The sequence below is a fragment of the Varanus komodoensis genome, unplaced genomic scaffold (assembly GCF_004798865.1).
Source record: "Varanus komodoensis strain SLA01 unplaced genomic scaffold, ASM479886v1 scaffold6_2, whole genome shotgun sequence".
Taxonomy (NCBI): domain Eukaryota; kingdom Metazoa; phylum Chordata; class Lepidosauria; order Squamata; family Varanidae; genus Varanus; species Varanus komodoensis.
The window spans coordinates 16,604,953-16,627,152 of NW_025336346.1; the positions used below are offsets into that span (position 1 = coordinate 16,604,953).

General features: G+C 39.0%; 1 protein-coding gene across 1 annotated transcript in view; it reads right to left on the reverse strand.

Annotated features, from left to right (window-relative positions):
- DNAH12 (dynein axonemal heavy chain 12) overlaps positions 1–22,200 on the reverse strand; it is a 113,017-nt gene that overhangs the window by 3,339 nt on the left and 87,478 nt on the right. The window contains exons 56-70 of the mRNA XM_044451206.1: positions 21,162–21,334; positions 20,669–20,809; positions 19,770–19,928; positions 19,132–19,276; positions 17,642–17,792; positions 15,115–15,368; positions 12,777–12,917; positions 7,721–7,858; positions 6,235–6,468; positions 4,788–4,976; positions 3,749–3,852; positions 2,720–2,924; positions 2,395–2,532; positions 902–993; positions 18–85 (exon numbers count right to left, since the gene is read on the reverse strand). Of these exons, the coding sequence (XP_044307141.1) occupies positions 18–85; positions 902–993; positions 2,395–2,532; positions 2,720–2,924; positions 3,749–3,852; positions 4,788–4,976; positions 6,235–6,468; positions 7,721–7,858; positions 12,777–12,917; positions 15,115–15,368; positions 17,642–17,792; positions 19,132–19,276; positions 19,770–19,928; positions 20,669–20,809; positions 21,162–21,334 (2,332 nt within the window). The remainder of the gene's footprint in view (positions 1–17; positions 86–901; positions 994–2,394; positions 2,533–2,719; positions 2,925–3,748; positions 3,853–4,787; positions 4,977–6,234; positions 6,469–7,720; positions 7,859–12,776; positions 12,918–15,114; positions 15,369–17,641; positions 17,793–19,131; positions 19,277–19,769; positions 19,929–20,668; positions 20,810–21,161; positions 21,335–22,200) is intronic.

Here is a 22,200-nt window from a genome sequence, read left to right on the forward strand (position 1 = left end):
AGATCAAATTTACTTACTAGGTTTAATCCAAATAATTGGCATCAGATCAAAGAGTATTTTAGGGTGTTGTTCACTTAGGAGTCCCCTAGTGAAAGAAATGAAAGCATATGAAAAGGCAATCTTAAAATAATGTACATATAATAATAGAATATATATCTGTGTTGGATAATTTAATATAGGAGGAACTGTAAAAGATAGATTAGAAATACATATGGCAAAGAAAAAATAATTTGAAGAAAATAATTCAGTTAAAGGAATTGAGGAAGCTTCAGTCTATCTATAATCACATCCAGCTGTCATGAATCTGAACTTTCATCATGAATAAAAAAATTGTTCTAATATAAACTTCTGCTTATGTTCACGATTGTAAATTGTCTAAAGAGCTTCAGCTATTGGGCAATATAGAAATAAAATAAATGAAATGAATAAATTTTCGCTCTAATGAGCTAATGATGCTCCCTCACTAAGTTCAGTTGACCTGCACAAACAATTAATAAGGGAAAGCATTCCAGCTGGAAAAGGTGCAAGTGGTGTTTATTTCCTGACATTTCAAAGTAACATGGAATTATGAGTTGCTATGGTAATATGCTATGCAAGTACCACAACTCTTGGGAATGTTTGTACAGTATTATCCTACTTCTGTAAGGAATTTCCTTTAGATGACCTGGACTAATAATACATTCTATTTTATCTATAAAAATGCTTCTCATGACCAGAATTAAGTATTTCCTGGTCCTTTCCTTTCCTTTCTAGTGTGTTAAATTAAAAGAAAAGTACTGCCCATAAAACTGATTTCTGTGTTAAAATATATATGCCAAAATATGAAACATGCTCAGTGCCAGCATGAAGGGAAATGCACGGGCAAGGACTTGAACAAGGTCAAATTTTCTGAAATACTGACTTTGCTCTATCCCAGCGAGCCCCATCAAGGAATAATCCATGGATATAAACACCATCTTCTGGAGTAACATTGGAAGTGTCCTTAGGTATAACCTGAATGAAATGGAAAGAGTAATACTTTTTTCAACAGAGTTTTGCTTCATAACATAATCTTTCATATTCAAGACCTAATCCACAGCATGGGTATGACAATCTCTCTGTTTAACAGAGGATCAGCAGTGCAAGATTTGACAGAACTCATATGGGCTTTAATGTTTGCAAACCACCCAGAGAGCCCTCAATCTATCTGAAAATATATCTAAAATGACCTCTAGCTCTCCCTTAATGGTGGGTACCCACTCAGTAACAAATCCAGACTGTATTATAGGGTAATATAATATTCACAACAGGATATTATCACACTATATTCAATTGTATGTGGAGCTCTATATTAAGCACTCTGTTTGAGTTTCTCTTTCAGCTACTTATGGATAAACAGTATCACAGAAGTGCTGAATATTTGACATGGAAGCAAGCCCAACTGCTGTTGAAAGTCCCTCTAGACCAGAGGTCGGCAACCTTAAACACTCAAAGAGCCATTTGTTTCCCACAGGAAAGCGCCGGGAGTCACAAAACCCTTTTGACATCTAAAATGAAGATAAGACTGCATATATAAAGGTTTTTTACCTTTATGCTATGTATAAAAAAACTGTAGTGTGTTGCATTTATGAAATCAATGAATGATTCTTTTATATAATCTCCATCTGTGAACGGCTTCCCGTGCCTGACTATTTCCTGAGCGGCCACAAAACTAGCATATGTAGTTGAACTTGCAGACTTAATCCACTTCTTGAAATGATTCTTGCTCAGATCAACCTTCCGCATCAGTTCCGAAATGGCTTTTTTTGTCTTGTCTCCATCCGGATATTTTTCAGCAAAGGCTGTGTGTTTATTCTGGAAATGTCTTGCAACAATCGACTTTTTGTTGTTTGCCAGTTTCTCACCACATATTAAGCATACTGGCAAACCAGTCTCATCAGCAGTGAAAGCAAATGAATCTGCCCACGTACCATTAAACGCTCTGTTTTCTTCTGAAACTTTTCTTTTCTTGGATTTATCCATGGTTGGCCTACCAGGGGTCGAAAAGCTCAATAAACTGCGTGCCAGTGGGTGTCACACATTGGCGGTTGTGACGCTTATTTTGAACAACAAGGAGCCGCAGCAGAGGGATGAAAGAGCCACATGTGGCTCCGAAGCCACGGGTTGCAGACCCCTGCTCTAAACCCACTAGTGGTTTGCCATATCTATGAGAAATCTATGGCCACAGTCTTGCTGGGAAAGCAGAGCTAGTTGTACCATTCTTTCAGCCCTCATCAGACTATGCCACTGTATTATCAATCAAGATTTTGATCCCACATCAAAGCAGGTACAGGTATAAAAACTATGGATAAATGCATTAGTTTGATTCTTCCTTCTGCTGGTCAAATTCATTTGTAAACTGCAATTGAGTTATACCTGAAATTCATATCCCAGTAGATCAATAGGGATAGTGTACTTCCGGGCATAGTTCTGCATCGCTCCAGTTAAAAAAGCTTGCGTAAAAAAGAAACCCGACAGCCAAAACACACAGGGCTTGCCAGAGTCATACCAATCCTTGAAAAAGAACAAGAAGAATGTATTTTAAAATCTGAGCTATAAACTAACAAATCATGTTAGCAATATCTACCAGTAAAAAGATCAGTTACAGACAAGATTTCCCAGATAAATTCCAAAACTTAAGAGTTCATAATTTGATTCACTCATCAAAAATTTTAAATACTGTGAATTCTTGTTGCTTTACCTGTAAAAATTTCAACCTAGCCAGGAAATCAAGGATATAACTCCCCAATGGTTTCAAACTTGGGTATGAACGCTTAGCCCAGTTCTCTGCAACTTTTCCAATAAGAAGACTGGCACAAAGGGCTTCCAACTCAGAATCCATCACAACCAATCCTTTAATGGCTTTCTTTAAATTCACCAAAGTTGTACGTATGGTTCGTATTAAACTAAATGTGCAATAAAAAGCAGAGAAACTAAAAATGACAACATTTAAATGATTTGCAAATGGTAATATGTACTATTTATTAAGAATATTTGTACCCCATCCTTCATGAGACATCCCAGGATGCCTTACAACAATAAATAAATCACAACAAAGTACAATACTGAGCATGCAATATTAAAACCTAATTAAAATGACTGAATATTAAAATAATGGGCAAATAATGTTTTTGCCTGGTGCTGAAAAGAATGTAATGCCAGCGCCAGGCAAACCTCTCTGGGGAGCATATTCCACAGTCAGGGCACCACCGCAGAGAAGGCCCTCCTCTGGGTATTCACCCTCCTAACCTTCAAGGAGTGTCCCTGGAGCAGGGCCTCTGCCTTAGATCTTAAGGGGTAGGAGGGCATATAAGGAAGAAGATGTTCCTTCAGGTATCCAGGACCCAAGCCATTTAGGGCTTTATAGGTCATCACCAGCACCTTAAATCGGGCCCAGACTTCAATCAGCAGCCAGTGTAGTTGATAGAGGACCGGTGTTATATGAGAATAATGACCAGTCCCTGTCAACAATCTGGCCGCTCTATTTTGAACCAATTGAAGTATCCGGACTGTCTTTAAGGGCAGCTCCATGTAGAGCGTGTTACAATAATCCAACCTCAAACTAACCTCAAACATGATACTGCAATGTTATGATGGCTTCAAAACAAGTGTAATTCGATTGAGACTAGTGTAGAATTAAGAGGCTGAATAAAATCTTTGAAAGTACCCCAAGAAAAAGAAAGGAAAAACAGAAGCCCAAAAATATAAATAAGGTAAACAAAGCACTTACTTGTTAAAACGCTCCATTTCTTGTACCAGCACAGTATTCATGCTTTCCTCATATTTCACAGGATACTTAAGGAGTGCCGCTTCAATATCATAATCACCTGGAAGCTAAAAATTTTGACAAACTCATTCTCAATTTGTTTCCAAAAAGAAGTCAGTTTTAATTAATTATGTAATAAAATAATCAGAAAACTCATGGTGAATGATCATGATATCAGTAGCATTCTAACTGCTAGCCAAATGGATATCAACTGGATTTAGGATTAACTCTTGTCCTTCTGGTGCTTGCATACCACTCAGTGTGGCTAATAACAATTAAAACAAACCATGCAGAACAATAATATCTTAAGAACAACAGCATAATAAAATAATCTGCTTAGGCAGATTCATCAGATAAAAACAAAGATGTGATAAAATCCAGTCATTCACTAGAACAAATGCCTGCTGTTTGCTATGCAATTGTGCTAAAAATAATCCCAACCAACATTCTTGGGCAGGAAATTTCAAATTTTAGGTTGGGCTACAGAAAAGGTCCAATTTTGTGTCCTCATCAAATGTGCTAGAGCTGGAACATAAAAAAGGCTTCTCTGTCAGATCTTAGGGTACAGGAAGAGGCAGTCCCTAAGCCATCCTAGTCCTAAGCCATTTAGGGCTATAGAATTGAGAACCTCACCCTCTGAATTTTGCCTGGAAACAAACTGGCAACCTTACAGGACAGATGTGACATGATGCAGCAAACAAGCAAACAGCTGCCAACACTCTTCTTGTAGATTTCTGGACAAGTTGCAGTAGAGATGCACACAGTATGACTCCTGTAATATATGCTCAACCTGTACACTGGCATAGGAGATTGGTATAAATGGTATCATGCCTCCATCCCTTTCTTCATCAAAAGGAACTCCTCAATAAGGAGTTGTCTTGGAATTAGCAAGGGGGAGGTTTGGAGGACTACTAAGCAATATAAAATAAATTAAATTTGATAGTAACAGAATAATTGTGGGTCAGACATCATACAATTAATTATTTGATTTGGCTTTTATTACCTTGCTAAGGATGTCATCTGCAATTTCATATAATGCACTATCACCACCACCGGAGGATCCTCCTTGTGTACTTCCTCCTTGTGTAAGTAGCAGAGATTCAAAGAGTATTTTTGTTTGCTGGAGATCTTTTGATATATCTACGTTGTCATGCAATCCAAACACTTCTGGTTGCTGACTAATAGGGAGATTCTAGGACAAAATGAATTAAGTTAGTGAGTGGAATAAAGAGTTCCTTCAATTCGAGCTAGTACCATTAGTGGAGGACTTGGTAAGCATTTCTTAGCAGATATTTCAACTGGCTAAGAAGCTGAGCAATGAACTAGAAAATCCCTGTTCAATTTCCACCTCTTCTATGCACTGACTAGATGGCCTGAGGCAAACTTTCATTTCCCAACTTAACTTCCCACCTGCAACATAGGGATAAAACAGGGCTGCTTCTAGGGAGGAGCAAAGTGGGTGGTTACCTAGTACGCTAAAAGAGTCAAGGTACCAATCACCAGCAAGGAAGTGGCAGTAGCGGTCAGAAAAGCCTTGGTATGCAATAAAGGAAAGTGCTGCATTGGCCAGTGCTGCATTGGCTGCATCAATGCACCATTTTAAAGCACAATACTTTCACAGGTAAAACCATCAACTCACTAACTTTGGAGTGCATGGAGCCAATCCCTGCAGCAGTTAGAAGTTTCTCCTCCCACTGCTCCAGTGACCTTATTCCTTGTATGTTCTTAAGCAGCATCTGTTTAGTTCAGCCTGCTGCCATTCTCACACTAATGGAAACATTTTACTTTAAAATGGTGTATCTCCAGGCTGCACTGGCCAATGCAGTGTATTCTCATATACTGACCACCAGAGCCACAAGCATCTGCTTCCACTGCTGGGAAAGGGGGCAAAACACATGGCGCTTGCTGCATGGAGGGAGCAATACTTTGACTAACACCTTTTCCCAAAATCCCCCCTTCCCAATTAACTTTATACAGAGATTATGGTGTGTGCTGAACCTCTGCTCCAATGACCTCTGTAATTTTTTTGAAGCTCCTTTCCAGCTTCAAAAGAATTAGTTATGGTAAGGAACGTTTGTAAAGATGCTGAGTGAAAGATATGAATGTCAGATGATTTGCTGACTGGCTCTCAGGATACGATTTCATTATCTTCGTATTTTCGTGTCTCGTTTTGTAATGGGTGACTGACTTTTTATTTTCTGTTGTTGTTCTAAAGATATGTATCACTGCTTTTCACTCATGAAAGAGACACTTGATTCTGTGCATAATGGCACTTGCTTGTGGAACAGAAGAAAGTATGTCCAAAGACATGTTAATGTGCCCTCCAACCCCCACCAAATAACAGAAAGTGAAAAGGTGAAAAGGGGTCTCATGTTGCAGGTTGGGCACCAGAGATGGTTCATCAAATGCCATACGAAATTGCATATAATCTGAGAGAGACAAAAAGATACCTTAATAAAGTCAATGTAGTCATCATAGGAGCCCCTCGGTGGAGCATAGTAGTTACCACTAGGAGAAAAGGGATACCGAGGATTCTCAATTATTTCTGGGTTGTAAAAGTCAGCAAGCATAGTTAATAGTAGGCGCCTGTCCCAATCATCTGTTACTCTTCCTCCATAGTTGCACTCTCCCGTAAGGTAAGATATTGCTTCAAATGGAACATGTTCATATTCATTTATAAACAACTGCAATTGAAAATAAAAGAGGATTGAAAAGACTTCAAGCTATGCTATGACTTGTTCTTGCTGTAACAGATCAACAAAATCCACACACTGTAGATGAATAAATTAAACAACTCGTTTCCTCCTATAATTATTTACTACTTGTATTTCACATGTTCTATTTTTTTCTTTTCAGTGTGAAGATGGAGACAGGTTCAGAAAACATGTTAAGTTATAGTGGCATTCAAGTCACGGTGGTTTAGAACTTTGTCTGAACCCAGCACCCTTCCACAGGGTGGTCGGTTTGTAGGGTTCAATAAGTCCACTGTGGCTTATTGTGCTGTCATAACCCATAGTCATGTAAAAAAAACCAGAACTTCAAGGTGCTATGGGTGATAACCTTTCCCAAACATCCCAAAGTGCCAAAGCAGCTCTGGGAGGACAGCTCACAAAGGCTTACCCCCTTCCCTGCAGATGAAGTGAACCATTCGGAGCTAGCTGTGACTTGACTTTATTGATTTATGCATTTAAGAGTGCAAAGCCAGAGATAAACATGTCTTTTCTGATCCTGTTTTAGGGCAAGTTGGAGGTGACCTCCTGAGGTGCCTTTGAGGAGCTGCCCAGATGTTTTTTAATTAAAGTATTCCTCCCTCCATTGTGCATGGAAACAAACTATCAATGTATGACTGGGAGGCCACTGTTGGCAGAAAGGGGCTGCATCTTCCACTGCAACACTATCACCTGGTTTCTTTGTGGGATTTCTGATGCTCAGATATCCCCCAATGTTAACAGTGCCTCGAAGCTGCTAGCAGCAGTGGGGTACTTCAAAACCTGGAGAAACCCCCTTGTAAAGATGTAGACTTATCTCTTTAAATCACAAACCTTGTGTCCCCTCTATTTTTCTAGCAGAGATTTTGGCAATGTTTTGAGAGGTTTCAGGATTCTTTATAGCAGAATATTGCTATTCATGTGATCCTTTCTTGCTCTGCACAAAGCACTGTTATAACATGCACATCAGAGCTGAATTGCACAGAAACTTGCCAGGAGGCAAAATACTTATTATTGCACTAATGTGCAGACTGTGGCCAAATCTCAGTGATAATGCAAGGGGGAAGGATGACTGCTTGGATAGTATTTAATTGTGTAGACTGATATACAATTGCAACAAAACGGAGAACTAATTATAATCCAGAGAAATATAAAAGAGACTGAATTAGTTCATGTTTCTTTGCTGCAGCCTTAGATTTGCTGTTGAAGGAATAATATGTAACTTTACCTGCAGTTGTCTTACACTGATACGCAAGTCGGATTCATTAAATCCATATGGAATATTCCATCCAAGAGGCCCAAATTTTTTCCTCTCTTGAACAAGGGCATGAAAAAAGCAAACTCCAAAGAGCAGCTTTTCCCATCTCTTTAGGGAAAAAGGAAAATAATTAGCTGACCCAAATGGAAACATAGCTATTTATATTTATTTAAGTTCTATAATGCCCAATATAGCCAAGGCTCTCTGGGCAGTTTACAATAGCCATAAATTGGTACTTAGATATAGACCTGTGAGGCCAGCACAATTTTCAGGAGAGCCCTTGATATCTGTGCGGCACCCTGCAGACTCCCATCTGGCAGTATGCAGAACAGACTTCATCGGTGGCGGCACCCTCCCTCTGGAATGACCTCAAACCTACAGCATACTAATGGAATCACATACCTCCTGAAAATTGCTTCTGGTTTCTCTAGCAAAGTTTGATTGGTGCAATGGGAGGTTATATGGTATTTGAACCAGGACCAGTGAGTTGTTTCAGGGCTGAACATTGTTCAGGAGCTGTATCACACTGATACACATCACTGTTTTGATGTTCTTTTGCTGTTTCCAAAAAGCAGAAGCAGCATCCACTGAGTATGCATCCCACAATTTGTCACTATGTTATATGAATTGATTAGCTTTGCTAAGTGTTACCACATTAATGACTTCTGGACTGGCAAAGACAATTGAATGGTTTTATTTGGAACAGAAAAAAAAAGATTAAAGTTCAACAGGATGAAAAAAAGAGAAAGGAGGCCGTACAGTACCAAATATTACATTATATTACTACACAGCTTGTCTATCTTGGATTACAGATTGGATTTTTAACTTTAATGAAAAACTAGTGAATTTGGAAATAGCAGATCTTGAAGAAGGAATACACAATCAATTTTGGACTAAGGAATCTATCAAAAAGGTTTTGACACCAAATAATAGTCATGCAGTTAGGGATGGTTTAATAAAAAATTGGTATTCTATAGCAAGAAGAATTAGTCCTTCAATTTCTTTAATGTCTCCAACAGAAGCATATTATGGAAAGTATTTAAGGAAAAATAATGATCTCATAACATATCACCTTTTTAGAAAGGACAGGAAGGGAAAGAGAGGTGGGGGCATGGCTTTATACGTCAGGGAAGGGACGTATTCGGCCAGGGTGACTTATTTTATTTTATATTGTTAACTTGTTTTATATTTTATTGTATTATATTTTGATTGATATCTTTGTGAGCCACCCCGAGGCTTCAGCGAATGGGGCAGCATAGAAATTTTCTAAATAAATAAATAAAATAAAATAAAATAAAATAAAATAAAATAAAATAAAATAGGATGCAGTGAGATAGAATGCAGCACAGATGGGGATTCAGCAGAAGCAGTCTGGGTGAAACTTAGGGGTTTTGACAGCGAAAGAGACCTGACAGTGAGGGTATGTTATAGCCCTCCAGGTCAACTTGAGACCCTGGATGATGTCCTGACAGACCAGATTCTAAGGATATCTCAGGGGAGAGACACAGTAATTACGGGAGATTTCAATCTCCCGGATATTACTTGGGAGACTCACTTGGCGGTGACAGCCAGGTCACGTCGCTTCCTAGAAGCTATAGAGGGAGGGTTTTTCACACAGAGGGTCTGAGAGGCGACGAGGGGGGGCAACATCCTTGACTTGGTCTTGACCAATAGGGAGGAGCTGATAGAGGAAGTACAGATTAGGGGAGCTCTGGATGCAAGTGATCACTCCATCCTTTGCTTTGAGATCAGGGGACTGGGGATGTGCAGCAGGTTGAGCACTAGAAGCTGGGACTTCAAGAGGGCCAACTTTGGCCAACTGAAGGCCAGACTGGGGAAAGTCTCCTGGGATAGGTTACTGGAAGATAAGCGAGTTGAGGAGGGGTGGATAGCACTCAAAAGGGAGGTTTTGGAGGCACAAGCCTTGACGATACCTCTAGTCAGTAAGGTGGGGAGGTGAAGGAGAGTGCCGCCATGGATGTGAAAGGAGGTGGTTAAAGGGATTAGACGAAGGAGGAACCTCCGTAGGAAATGGGTATTGGGGGAAATAGACAAAAGGGTATACCGGGAGGAGGAGGCCCGTTGCAGAAGAATTCTTCGCAAGGCTAAGGCTGATTACGAGCTGAGACTTGCCAAGAATATCAAGAGCAACAAAAAGGGCTTCTTTCAGCATGTAAACAGGAAGAGGAAGGGGAGACAAGTGGTGGGACCACTAAATAAAGAGGAAGGAGATCCAATGACTGATATGAGGGAACAGGCACAGATGCTAAATGACTGTTTTGCCTCTGTGTTCTTCCCAAAGCAGGACGGGGGATATCCGCATAGGAGATTAGATGAGGCTGGGGACTTAGGGGCACAGATTAGAGTCACCCCCCTTCAAGTCGAGGGGCTCCTCAGGGCATTGGACATTACAAAGGCGCCAGGCCCTGACGGGTTACACCTGAAAGTACTTAGAGAGTTGGCAAGGGTTCTCTCATGCCCACTGGCCTCCATTTTTGAGACCTTGTGGAGAACAGGTGAAGTTCCAGAGGACTGGAGGGTGGCATCAGTGGTCCAAATTTTCAAAAAGGGTAGTAGAAAGGACATGGGGAATTACAGATCTGTTAGCCTTACGTCCATTGCAGGAAAAACAATGGAAAGGCTCGTAATAGCGAGAGATCAAGTGATGCTAGATAGGGAAGGGATGCTGACAGCCACACAACACGGCTTCCGCAAAAACAGGTCCTGCCAGACAAACCTTGAGGAATTCTATGACAAGGTTTCGAGATGGCTAGATGGAGGGGATGCAGTGGATGTGGTATACCTGGATTTCAGCAAGGCCTTTGACAAAGTGCCCCATGATATCCTGGTGGAGAAACTGAGGAGTTTTGGGATACACCAAAGCACTGTCCGGTGGATTAGGGCATGGTTGACTGACCGAAAGCAGAAGGTAACCATTAGTGGGGAATCATTGGGATGGCGGCCAGTAACAAGCGGGGTCCCCCAGGGCTCTGTCCTGGGGCCGATCCTGTTTAATCTTTTCATTAATGACATGGAAGAAGGGGTGAACAGTCTGCTGATCAAATTCGCAGACGATACTAAAACTGGAGCAATGGCCACAACTGAGGAGCAGGTACTCCAGATCCAAAAGGATCTGGACAGACTATGGAAGTGGGCAGGAGACAACAGGATGGCGTTCAATGTGGATAAGTGCAAGGTCTTGCCCTTGGGGCATAGGAATAGGTGTCATAAGTACAGGTTAGGTGACAAGTGGCTGGAGAGCAGCACTTGTGAAAGGGACCTCAGGGTACTGGTTGACTGCACGCTAAACATGAGTCAGCAGTGTGATGCGGTGGTCAAGAGGGCGAACGCCACCCTTGGTTGCATAGCCAGAAGTGTGGCTTCTAGATCAAGAGAGGTATTACTACCACTCTACATGACTCTGGTGCACCCGCAATTGCAGTATTTTCTTCAGTTTTGGGCCCCTCATTACAGAAAGAATATAGCCAGGTTGAAGTCAGTGCAGCGTAGGGCCACAAGGTTGGTGGCTGGTTTGCAGGGGATGCCATATGAGGCGAGACTGAGGGAACTGGGTCTCTTCAGCCTGGAGAAGAAGAGACTCAGAGGGGATATGTTGGCGACATACAGGTATATGAGGGGATGTCATATGGAGATGGGTAGAGACCTGTTCTCCCCTGCAGAGGAAGGCAGGACATGTTCCAAAGGAGCAAAGCTCAGGGAGCCAAGGTTCCATTTGGATGCCAGGAAGCACTTCCTGACAGTCAGGACCCCGAGGGTATGGAATGGGCTTCCACGAGAGGTCGTTGAGGCCGCATTGGTGAGGGTGTTCAAGGATAGGCTGGACGTCCATATGGTGGGCATGTCGTGAGCGGAGCCGGCTGGTGCCGGAGGTCAGACTAGATGGCCCGGGAGACCCCTTCTGACTCGCTCTGTTTCTATGTTTCTATATGGAAACATGGTTGATTAACAAGGATGAATTAGCCTTTGGCAAGAATTAAAAGATGAAAAAAAAAACACAGAATGGCTCTTTTACCATCAACTGGTTTCACAAGTAAAAAAAGAAACTCAAACACGAAAGGGTACAATAAGAACACTGATGGATTTTCAAATTATAATCAAACATCAAAAACACCATCTCCTAGAACAAATCTATAAACAACTGTTCTAATACAGTACTGACACTCAACAAGAAAAAACATGCTTGAAAAGCTGTATGCAGAATTTTGAAGATATATTGTCCTGTCAATGGAAAGTCCTATGGATGAAGGATATAAAATTCACTGCTAATCAAGAGAAAATTGGTATAAAACATACGTTCAGTGGTTTATTACTCTGAAAGACAAACAGGAAATGGATAAGAATTAAAATACAAATTTTGGAAATGTAAAGCAGTAGATGGGACTTCTTACTATATAGGGTGGATATGTGATGGGATCAAAAGAATTTTGAAGCGGACACAAGCAGAAATGCAGAAAATACTTAATATTGATTTTGCTATGAATGCCAAGAATATGCTACTGAGAATCATACCAGAGACTGTTTCAAAGATTATACTAGAGTTAACAGAGGCAAGAGTAACAATTGCTTCAAAGCGGAAAACTGAAGACTGTCCAACTGCTGAAGATTGGAAAAACAAGCTATCCAAGTAAGCAACAATAGCGAAACTATCCAATTATATTAACAGAAGACCAGCTAAAAAACTTATTGAAAGATGAAAAGTTTACTCTACTCAATTTAACTAACTGAAAAGAAATCAATTTTTACAAATGTCAGTGGTTTTTATTCTAATGCTAAAGCAATATTATTCACAATTAGTTTTATAAACTAATTGTATATCTCTGATTAAGAGTTGAATGATTTAAATGGGGCCACAGCTGACAGAAATGCTTGCTTTTTTATGAACATGTTCAAATTCTGAAAGTACATGTTATATTTGTGGAATAGCCCCTTGGCATCTTTTTCTTCTTTTCTAATAAATTTAAATGGCCAAGCTATGGGGGAAAAAACAATTTCTGAGAGAAATTACCAGCTCCTTTCCAGGGCACCCAGCGAAGAACACGGGATCACAAACAGGATCAGAGAGATAAGACTGAAGCAAGTTTAAACGAAGACCTGTAGGAGGCTCATTTGTCATCTTTACACCATTTTGTAGAATGGTTACTGGAAACTAATAAAACAAGCATGACAACAGTACTGCATTCAGATCTTTCCATTCTTATTTACAATTTCTATTCTATTGTGCAGCATAAACAATTTTCAAAACATTGTAAAATATCATAATGAATTCTGGTAGTCCTTTTGTCTCTTGATTTTTATTTTATGAATAATTTTTAGATTGTTCTTTAATTCAAAGATACCCATATTAAAGTAAACATTCAAATTTGATGACTATTAATATTCACATATTATACTTGACAATTCTTCACTAATGTAAATGTCAGCATTTATTCATGTCTATCTCCATTTTGCTTCTTATTTATTTCTGAAATACAGTATATTGCAGATTTATTGAACAGGTTCTTGTTGCAGCTTATATATATATACATACAATACACAACCCCCCCCCCACACACACACAAAACAAACGTAACATCAACAATTAAAACTTCTGTCACATAAACCTGGAACAGTTCCACGTACATCTGATAAAACCAATGAAGGCTGAACAGCTCATAACCTCTGAGAACAACAACAAATAAATCTACCATGTTCACTGAAAGGAAAAGGGGAATTAACTAGGTGGATTTCCTTGGTAAAAGATTGTACAATCAGGACACCACAACTAAGAGGTTCCTAATTCAAAGAGCATTGCATTTCAGATGGAGAAAGGACCCTAATCACAGTGTCCTTGAGCACTCTTGAGAAAGAGGGGGAAACATATGGGAGAAGATACTCCTTCAAGTATTCTATTCCTGTATTGTTTAGAGCATTATAAGTCAGGAACAGCCATTTGATTTTTCAAGCACAGTATTATACAGCCTGATATTATATGTTCCATGCAATATCACTCAATATCTCAGTTTAATATTTTTCTTAAAATGGTGTTTAAGAGATTGTTGCTTACCAAACATTTATCACAACAGCCAGATTTTTATCATTAGGGAGGACTGTGGCTGGTATATCAAGAGAAACTAAGGAGTAACTTAAGCAAGGAGTAGCAGATATGAGTTCAAAAAAATCCAAAAGCTGCACACCTGACCCATGCAAGACAAACCGTGATATAAATACACTACATGTGTGCATGTGAACACATACGTTTGCATGCATGTGACACACTATTTAGCCGTTAGGTGTAACCCCCCCCCCCACGCTGCCCACCCCGTCTAAGACAACTCTGTTAGACTGTACCACTCCAAGGACCTTATCCACCATCTTGGGCAGTAGCTGGAGCAGGGCTGGATCCTTATTGCCCCTAGTCAAGTCTCATAACAGAGTTCAGATTGTCCTTATCTAAAACCAAGTCCTAGTTGCTAGCTGTGCTACTAGAGAGCAATGTGGCATTTTAATAACAGCATATGCAAGGAGAAGAACCAACTGAAGTGCTATCTGCCGGGGAGAAATACACTGGTGAATGAGGAGAGCATCGCTGAGATGGCTGTTATTGTTCTGACAGTCAGGGTCGAGTTTTGAGGTTTCAGACAGTCAAAAACTTTGGAACTATCAATTTCCACATGTACTGTTAATGTTAATATCCTATTCCAGACACTTATGGCAACACATATCTATATTTTATGCTAGAGTACACTTAAAAATAATAGTGTACGTTTAATGTACATATATTTTTGTTCTGTTCACATTTTACTGGAGTGAAAAATGTATTTATTTTTGCATTGCTAAAACAGGCATAGAAGCATGGCAAAATCAGGAGCATCTGCTTTCAGAAAACCAACACTGAAAGGATTCAATTGAAAGACTTGATCACCTCTCTGCCAATGACCTTTATATGTGTGTTTCCGGGTTTTAATTGTAATTGTTTTGTAATTGTTTATTTATTTTTGTGAGGCGTACCGAGGCTATGTTGCAAGGGGACGGCATATAAAAACTTTAAATAAATAAATAAATAAATAAAATATATCACAGGTTTCTTTGTAAATACAGGACTGTAAAAAATAACAGTACTTTTATAAAGAAAATTAAAAATGAAAGCAATGCAACAGGAAAAAATGGCCCTGTTTGTATTAATATTGATAGTTCAAAAGGTGAGATTAGAGCATAATTGAAAGGAAGAGAAGCAAATTTCTTTTTTTAAAAGAATAGCTGAAATAAATGATCATTTACTAACTCAGTTCTCCATATTTGGTAAAGAGTAAGTCATTATTTCCCAAGAACATTTCTCATTCGAAGAGATTTGGAATAAAAAGTACCTTGGGTGATGGATAACTAGTCAGCCAGAGTCTGAACGTGTGATGACAAGTCTCAGTGTTAAACTCTTCACATATTTTCTCTAGCATTGGCATCCAGGAGACAGCAAGATGGCAGTTTTGTAAACAAACCCAGGTCCCTTCCTCCATTCCTTCTCTAATCATTTTTGCTGCTATTGGTCCCTGTCCTTGCCCCAGAGAGATAGACTGAAACTTGTTTCCAATCATATTTTTGTCATTTGCGAATTTCAGAAGGCCTGGCATGGAAGGTACAATAAATTAGTAATTGTTAACTTGAAAGCATTAATCACAAACTGCTATTCTGCATCCTTCCTATTTTTTAAGGCTGAAAAGTACCAATCAGTTTGAATGATAAATTTCTGCATCTCATGAGGTAATTTACAAGCTGTAAGGCTGTAGACATATGGAATCATCTTGTATTACAACATACATAAGTGTAAAACATTCATTTTTACGCAGATTTACTGGTAGCGTACTAAACTTTAGAATGTAAAGTGACCCTTGATTAAAGTTATAAACACATTGCTAAAATGAGAAGAATAGTCTTATCACATTTCCTGGAACAGTGGGGTTTCTGTTTTATGCCCAATTGTCTTGAACTGTTGCAAGAAAATAGGTTTTCACATCCACATTTACATCAGTACAATGTGATCAGTACAATATGTGTACAAGCCACATATGTACCCCATATCCAACCATATATTACAGACACTACCACCACCACCACCAACAAATTCATCACTCCTGCAAGCTTTAAAACAGCAAAATATAGATCTTACCCTCTGCATTTAAACAAATAAATAAAAATGCAGAATACACACTCCATGCAAGCCTTAAAAAGAAAAAAAATAGAACTACCACCCTAACACAAGCATTTAAAAGATATCCCAAAATAAGTCTGGGGCGGGGGGACAATGACAGAAATTTGCCAGTCCCAAAGCAATTCTTAGCAAAAAATAAAATAAAATATGGCGTTCACAAGCCCAAAGTCTTACAAACATACAAACAAGCAATAAAAAACCCCACTAGTTCCAGAGCAAGGTATTTTAAAAAAAAAAAAACATGAGAACAGCCCAAACTCCAAACCTAATTTAAGCTAAAACAACAGAAAGAAATGAAAGTACAAGTTAATAGGAATAATTGAACTTCATGTGCTTACACTATTTATGCTGTGCTAAGGAAAATCAATGCTGCTGTAATGACAGCTGCAATTGGCTAGTACGATGAGTTTACCAGAAAACTGTTACAGCTTGCAAGCATTATGAATGTTGTATAACCATTGGTTTTCACCAGCATGACTTCAATAGCATTCATATATATATTCCATTGGCGCGTTCTCTCACTTAATCAGAGATTAAACTACCCCTCCTTAAATATCTCAAGGAAATTTAAAAAATCAACTTCTGGCTGATACTGAAGATCTGGAGCTGATGGATGGGGTGGTTTGCACACCCTCTCTCATGCACAAGTGCACACATAGTTCATATGCACACATTTAATAAATCACATATATTAAAGAATTACTTAGCCTGCAGCAACATGCAAGTTACACAGTTATGTACCAGACAAAAGACTATGTAAATACAGTTTGAGTGGCAAACCGTATTCATACACATGGACTCCACACCAAGACAACTTACCTGAAAAAGCTTATCCTGCTAATCTAATCCTTCAGATAGTTAGTTCTCTTTTGAACTAAATACACATACACAGCGTCCATATGTGTGAGAGGTCAAGAAGAACTCAAAATAAAGAGAATGAGCTTTCTTTCCTTTCTTACTTGCTGCTTAAATAATCATCTATTGAGTCTGCTCTGTTCTGCCCATGCTCATTTGAAAATTACATTTCAGTTGGTCATGGCCATCTTCCTATTTATTCCTTTTTAAAGGATTTTCGAGCTCTGTCCTAATTGACCCACCATACTGAGTACAGTTCCCAAATTACAGAAATCAGTAAACCAGACAACATCCTTAAGCTAGTTTTGCTGATAATGTTTGGAACAATGGAAAGCTCTGGACAATAGGAAGACAGTGCAGCTCCAACAGTGAACAGGAATCAACATCAGATTGCATGGTTGTTGTTGTTGTTGTTGATAATAACAACAACGTTTTGCATTAATTATAAGTTCATACACAAAAACAGAAACACTGAAATTAATACAATTAATGTATGATTGTATAAAAAGTAAACACATCTCAACTCCCCACCCCACCCCACCCCACACACACTTTATTTCTTCTTAGAATCTTGTTAATGTTCCTATGTATATAAACAGAAAATCAACTGCTTATGGGATAGGCTGAGAATAGGAAAAAGAATTTCCTCTTGCAAAATTTAGACTTTTAAAGACTCATGATAATGTGAGCCTTAAGGAGAAAAAAAGTATATGCTCTTATATTTTTTTATAACATTTGGATGCCATCCAATTACTTGTGTCTCTGGACGGCTTACAGCATTACATATCACTGCTTCAAAAAATAGAAAAATTGGGAACAATGTATGGACTTACTGGCCATCGGATCTGCTCCAGGAGATAGCACAAAAATTAATGGGATTGTAGCATTTGAATCTAAGTAGCTTTTTGTTAGATCAAAAGGTGGTGGCTCAACAAATTTCTTTCCAAGTTTGTCAGTCACAAAGGTTGTTACAGCTGGTGTAATCTGTTTTAAAAGAAATCTTTGATATAAAATGTTGTAACATAAACATTAACTGTTCCAAGGCACTCAACTGGTAACTACTCCCATGCTTGTAAGAAATGTAAATCTTATAGTTGCATCCTTTAGTGGCACACCATCTTTATTTACAAGTGCTATTTTTTTACATATCCAGGGCTCCATTTATATTTGCTGTGAAGCTCTGCATATTGCTTTTGCATGGGAAAAAATGGCATAGAGAGTTTCCAGTGAGGGAGGCATGATTTGCCAACCATTTAACTATCAAATACCTTACTGGGTCCTAAAACATTACTGTCCTGTTGTCTTCTGAAATTTAAATCAGAAGCCAAGGCATTTTTTCTAACTTGTTTTTGCAGGATCTATTAGCAATTGTTGCATAAAGAAGAGCCACAGTTCAACTTGCAGCTCATCATTTGCCACCCTTAGGGTCTGACTGATATGTTACATTTGATGTATCTATAACATCATAGAAGAAATGTATAACACTATTTTTACAGACATAAATACAGTGGTACCTTGGCTCACAAACTTAATCCATTCCACGACTCTGCTCGGGACCCAAATTGGTCATGAGCCAAGTCAAATTTCCCCATAAGGTTCAATGTAAATAAGGTTAATCCATTCTGTAAATATTTTTTTAATCACAGGGAAGATGGACATGATCACAGGCGCGCTGTGGGGGGGAGGTGGGCATGATCGCAGGCGCGCTGGGGTAAGACGCGCGCGATTGTCACTTGATGCAGAGTTCGCGACCTGAGCCGATGTCCCATTGTATCATTGTACCATTAGTTCATATTAGACTGCAACATAGGACCCAAAGACAATAAATCAATTATAAATTAATAACAAACCTCATACAATTAGGACATTTTGAAAATAAGTAATATGAAAAACAGTATCTGTATGGCCTTCTTAGCCATTATTTAATGATACAACATTTTTGATATTATGATAACTTGGGCTAGAACAGGGGTCTCAAACTCATCTTACCTGGGGGCCGCTGGAAGTAGAGTCTGGGTGAGGCTGGGCCGCATCAAGTATTCCACCACCGCGGTGGTGGTGGGCCGCTCATCCCGCGGCCGGCCCGGGTGCCTCCGGCACTTTGAAGGCCACAGGGCCCCTCCCCCGTGCCCCACCCGTCCCGGCAATTAGCCCGCGGGCCACGAGTTTGAGACCTCTGGGCTAGAAAGTACTATTTGTAGAATTTCCAATGCAATTCTAGTCCAATGCACATGTGAAAGCAAACAGTAATTCCTTCTAGGATGCTTTCTTAAAGAAAACAATAACAACAGCTGCCTACAAAAATTTTGCTACTATATTTTACCTTGTCAGGTCTCAGGCATCGCAGAACAATCATCTTCTTTATTTCATTCAAGTTTGTATCCCATGGACTTGGTAAGGGAGTATTCTGAGGTTCTTTACTGTCATAGATCTTACGCCAGTCACTGAGTTGTGCAGCTATATGATTTCTATAAACATGGAAAATGGAAAATGCTTAGACTTGCACTTTCATATGAACAAGGGCTTTTCCAGATGTTTTTCTAGGGTTTTATGGTGCTTATGGGTGATCAGCATCTACTTGTTCAGTAGATGCCCATAGTTCAGCACCCTAAAGAGGCCCAGTAGCACTTGATCTGGGCCCCACAACATTCATGCTTCCTGGCTCAAGTTTATGATGCAGAAGTGGATGAGCAGGAAGCTACCATTTTAACACTTCCGTAATTCTGGGCATATATTGAGCATAATGGGAACTTTAAATAGCAGTGCTGCGCCATCAGTAAGTCTGTGGGGTAAGGTCCTCATGAGGGTAGATCGCCCCACTACGTGACATTGCAATGGGGAGGGCCCTTCCAGCTAGGGATGGCCCTGACTATGACAGGCACATCCTAACAGTCCCCCTTTTTCTATATATGTCACAGAAGGCTTGTCCAATTAATTAGAGATGTTCTATTTTTATTTTACCTTAGTCCTTTAAAAGCAGGCATATCACTTGCACGAGATATTTCATCCCAGCTTTTATCTTGTAGCCAAGTTGGATCTGGATTCTTGTATTTGCTCTTGAGGCCAACTCCTCCAGTTAACAAAAACATAAATTCTTGATGTTCTATTTCTTTCCTAGCCCTATTTAAAACAACAGTTATCAAATGCATTTTAAGTCATATATCATTATTTTAGTTTGAAATGCAACTATGAAGCTTTAAAAACATTTAATAATGTTCTCTGTTTTGGCCCACCCAACTGTATTATTTTGATTTGAGGATCTGTACTCTTGCAGCTAAAGTAATATTCTATTCTGGGCATGTGAGCTGCAGTTCTTTGTTCACACTTGTTTCCAAATGCTCGCTAAAATGGTTAAATGAATGTGGATTGTCTAACAGTTCTCTAGAAACCATGTCTCTGCCACCCGTCACACTCTTATCCTGCCCTTACGAAAGTCCCTTGTATGACACAGCCATGTTGTGTAAGGACTAGGTAGAGGACATGTGCAACAGTCCTAGCAAGCTGTGGTTTGGATCTTGCCATAGCAACAAGAGGTTGGACAAAATCCATCTAGCTGAGTAAAGGACCTGCGGTCACTGAGTAAGACAGAACCAATGTAGGTAACTATGGACAGATAAAAGGCAATGTGGGCAAGGCAGAAGAGCAGAGAAACAAGCAGACAGAAAAAAGACTGGAAGAATGCAACAAAATAGCCAGAGAAGTTTATTACTCCTTTAAGGCACAATTCTATGCCCTACTTTATATGATGCAATGCAAGTGTTTGTCTGCATGCAAACACTCATTTGCTGAAATGCTCTCCTAGTGCAAACACAATTTATTTTTGTTAATTTATTAAGGGAATAAAAAAATAGGCCTCTTACATTAGGAGATTACAGCACAGTAAAAATGAAAACAGCAGCTTATCTTTCTCAAACAGAGAACGGCAAACATTGCAATATAAATTGTACGTAAAATGGTCATTTAGGTAGCGTAGCCTTTTTTCCAAGATTTTCGATTTATTACTATAAAAAGGAAGATATAAATATATTTAGAAAGTGCAAATTCAATACAGAAAATAGATTTACATTTTCATGTTTATTTAACCCAAAAATACTGATGAGGTCTCCACATAGCATGGGACTTGAATATACACAGTAGCTAAAAATATAAAGAAATATCCGGCTCCAAATTTGCTGAATATTAACTTATAGCATCTTAGTAGTGATATTTGCAAGTGAAAAAGTTTAAAAGCTTAAAAATGCAGTTATTTTCAGAAACAAAACTTGCACCTGCAAAATATACATGTTTTTCAAATGAACTCAGTGTTTTGAAAGGCAACAAAAATTAAAGATGAAAAAAATTAAACTTGCATACCTGTCATGAATGGAGTTGATGTAAAGGTTTACAAACCAGCTGAGAGAATACTGATACATAGGATCAATATTAGCCAGGTCAGCAATACTAAAGAACAACACAGAGGAATGCTTTGCGATAGGTCTGTAACCTTCACGAGACTGTGCTATTTTAATTTCAGTTTTTTCTGCAATCTAAAGAAAATAGATTCCTTAGTATAACTATGAATATGATGTCCAGAGATATGGTATATGACTTGACACGAAGTATGATTTCAAAACCGTAGACAAACATGCTGGTCTTAAACATGGTTGCCACTATATTTTCTTGGATCACTGATACAGTGCCATGGACTCAGGGGTCATAATTGAATGACTTTTTAAGGATTCTGATTAAAGTAAATTGCAAGAGGTCAGGGCTATATCACTACCATTCTTATTAGGCAGACTGCAGTAATATCTGGTATGGCTTCATACTAATTGGCTCAATTCGATTTATTTACAGAGAATATGCACATTGATAGTACACACCAATATGCAAGTACCTAGAGAAAAATGGAGTAAATCAGAATTTTGAAATATTTATGTCAAAACAATGACAGCAACAACATATGGGGTATAAATACGGAAGGATTCAGCCAAAGGTAGCTCAAGCAGGAGGAGGAGGGAGCCAATTGTCTTCAACTGTTGCCCTGCTTGACATACTGCCAATGATCCTCTTCATCCCAGAGGCAGCTCCACTAGCACCACATTTTTTTTCTGCTTTGTTCCAGCTTCTCAATGCATTTGTATATGGCAGATATAATAAAGTTTCCTTCAATTAGTTTTAACCTGTTTTTCCCACCAAGCAATAATCAAATTAATTCTGATTTCTTCATTTAATATAAAGCTGCAGATACAACTTGAGTAAAATTTAAATGCTCATACATCCATATTCCAAAAAAAATCTCTGCAAACTGCACTGTGAATTTCTGCAATCTAAAAAATTATCTTGGTGCAAGTTATTCTCAAGCACCCCTAACATCACATTATTTAATGTTGGTAACTCAATTATGAATCAA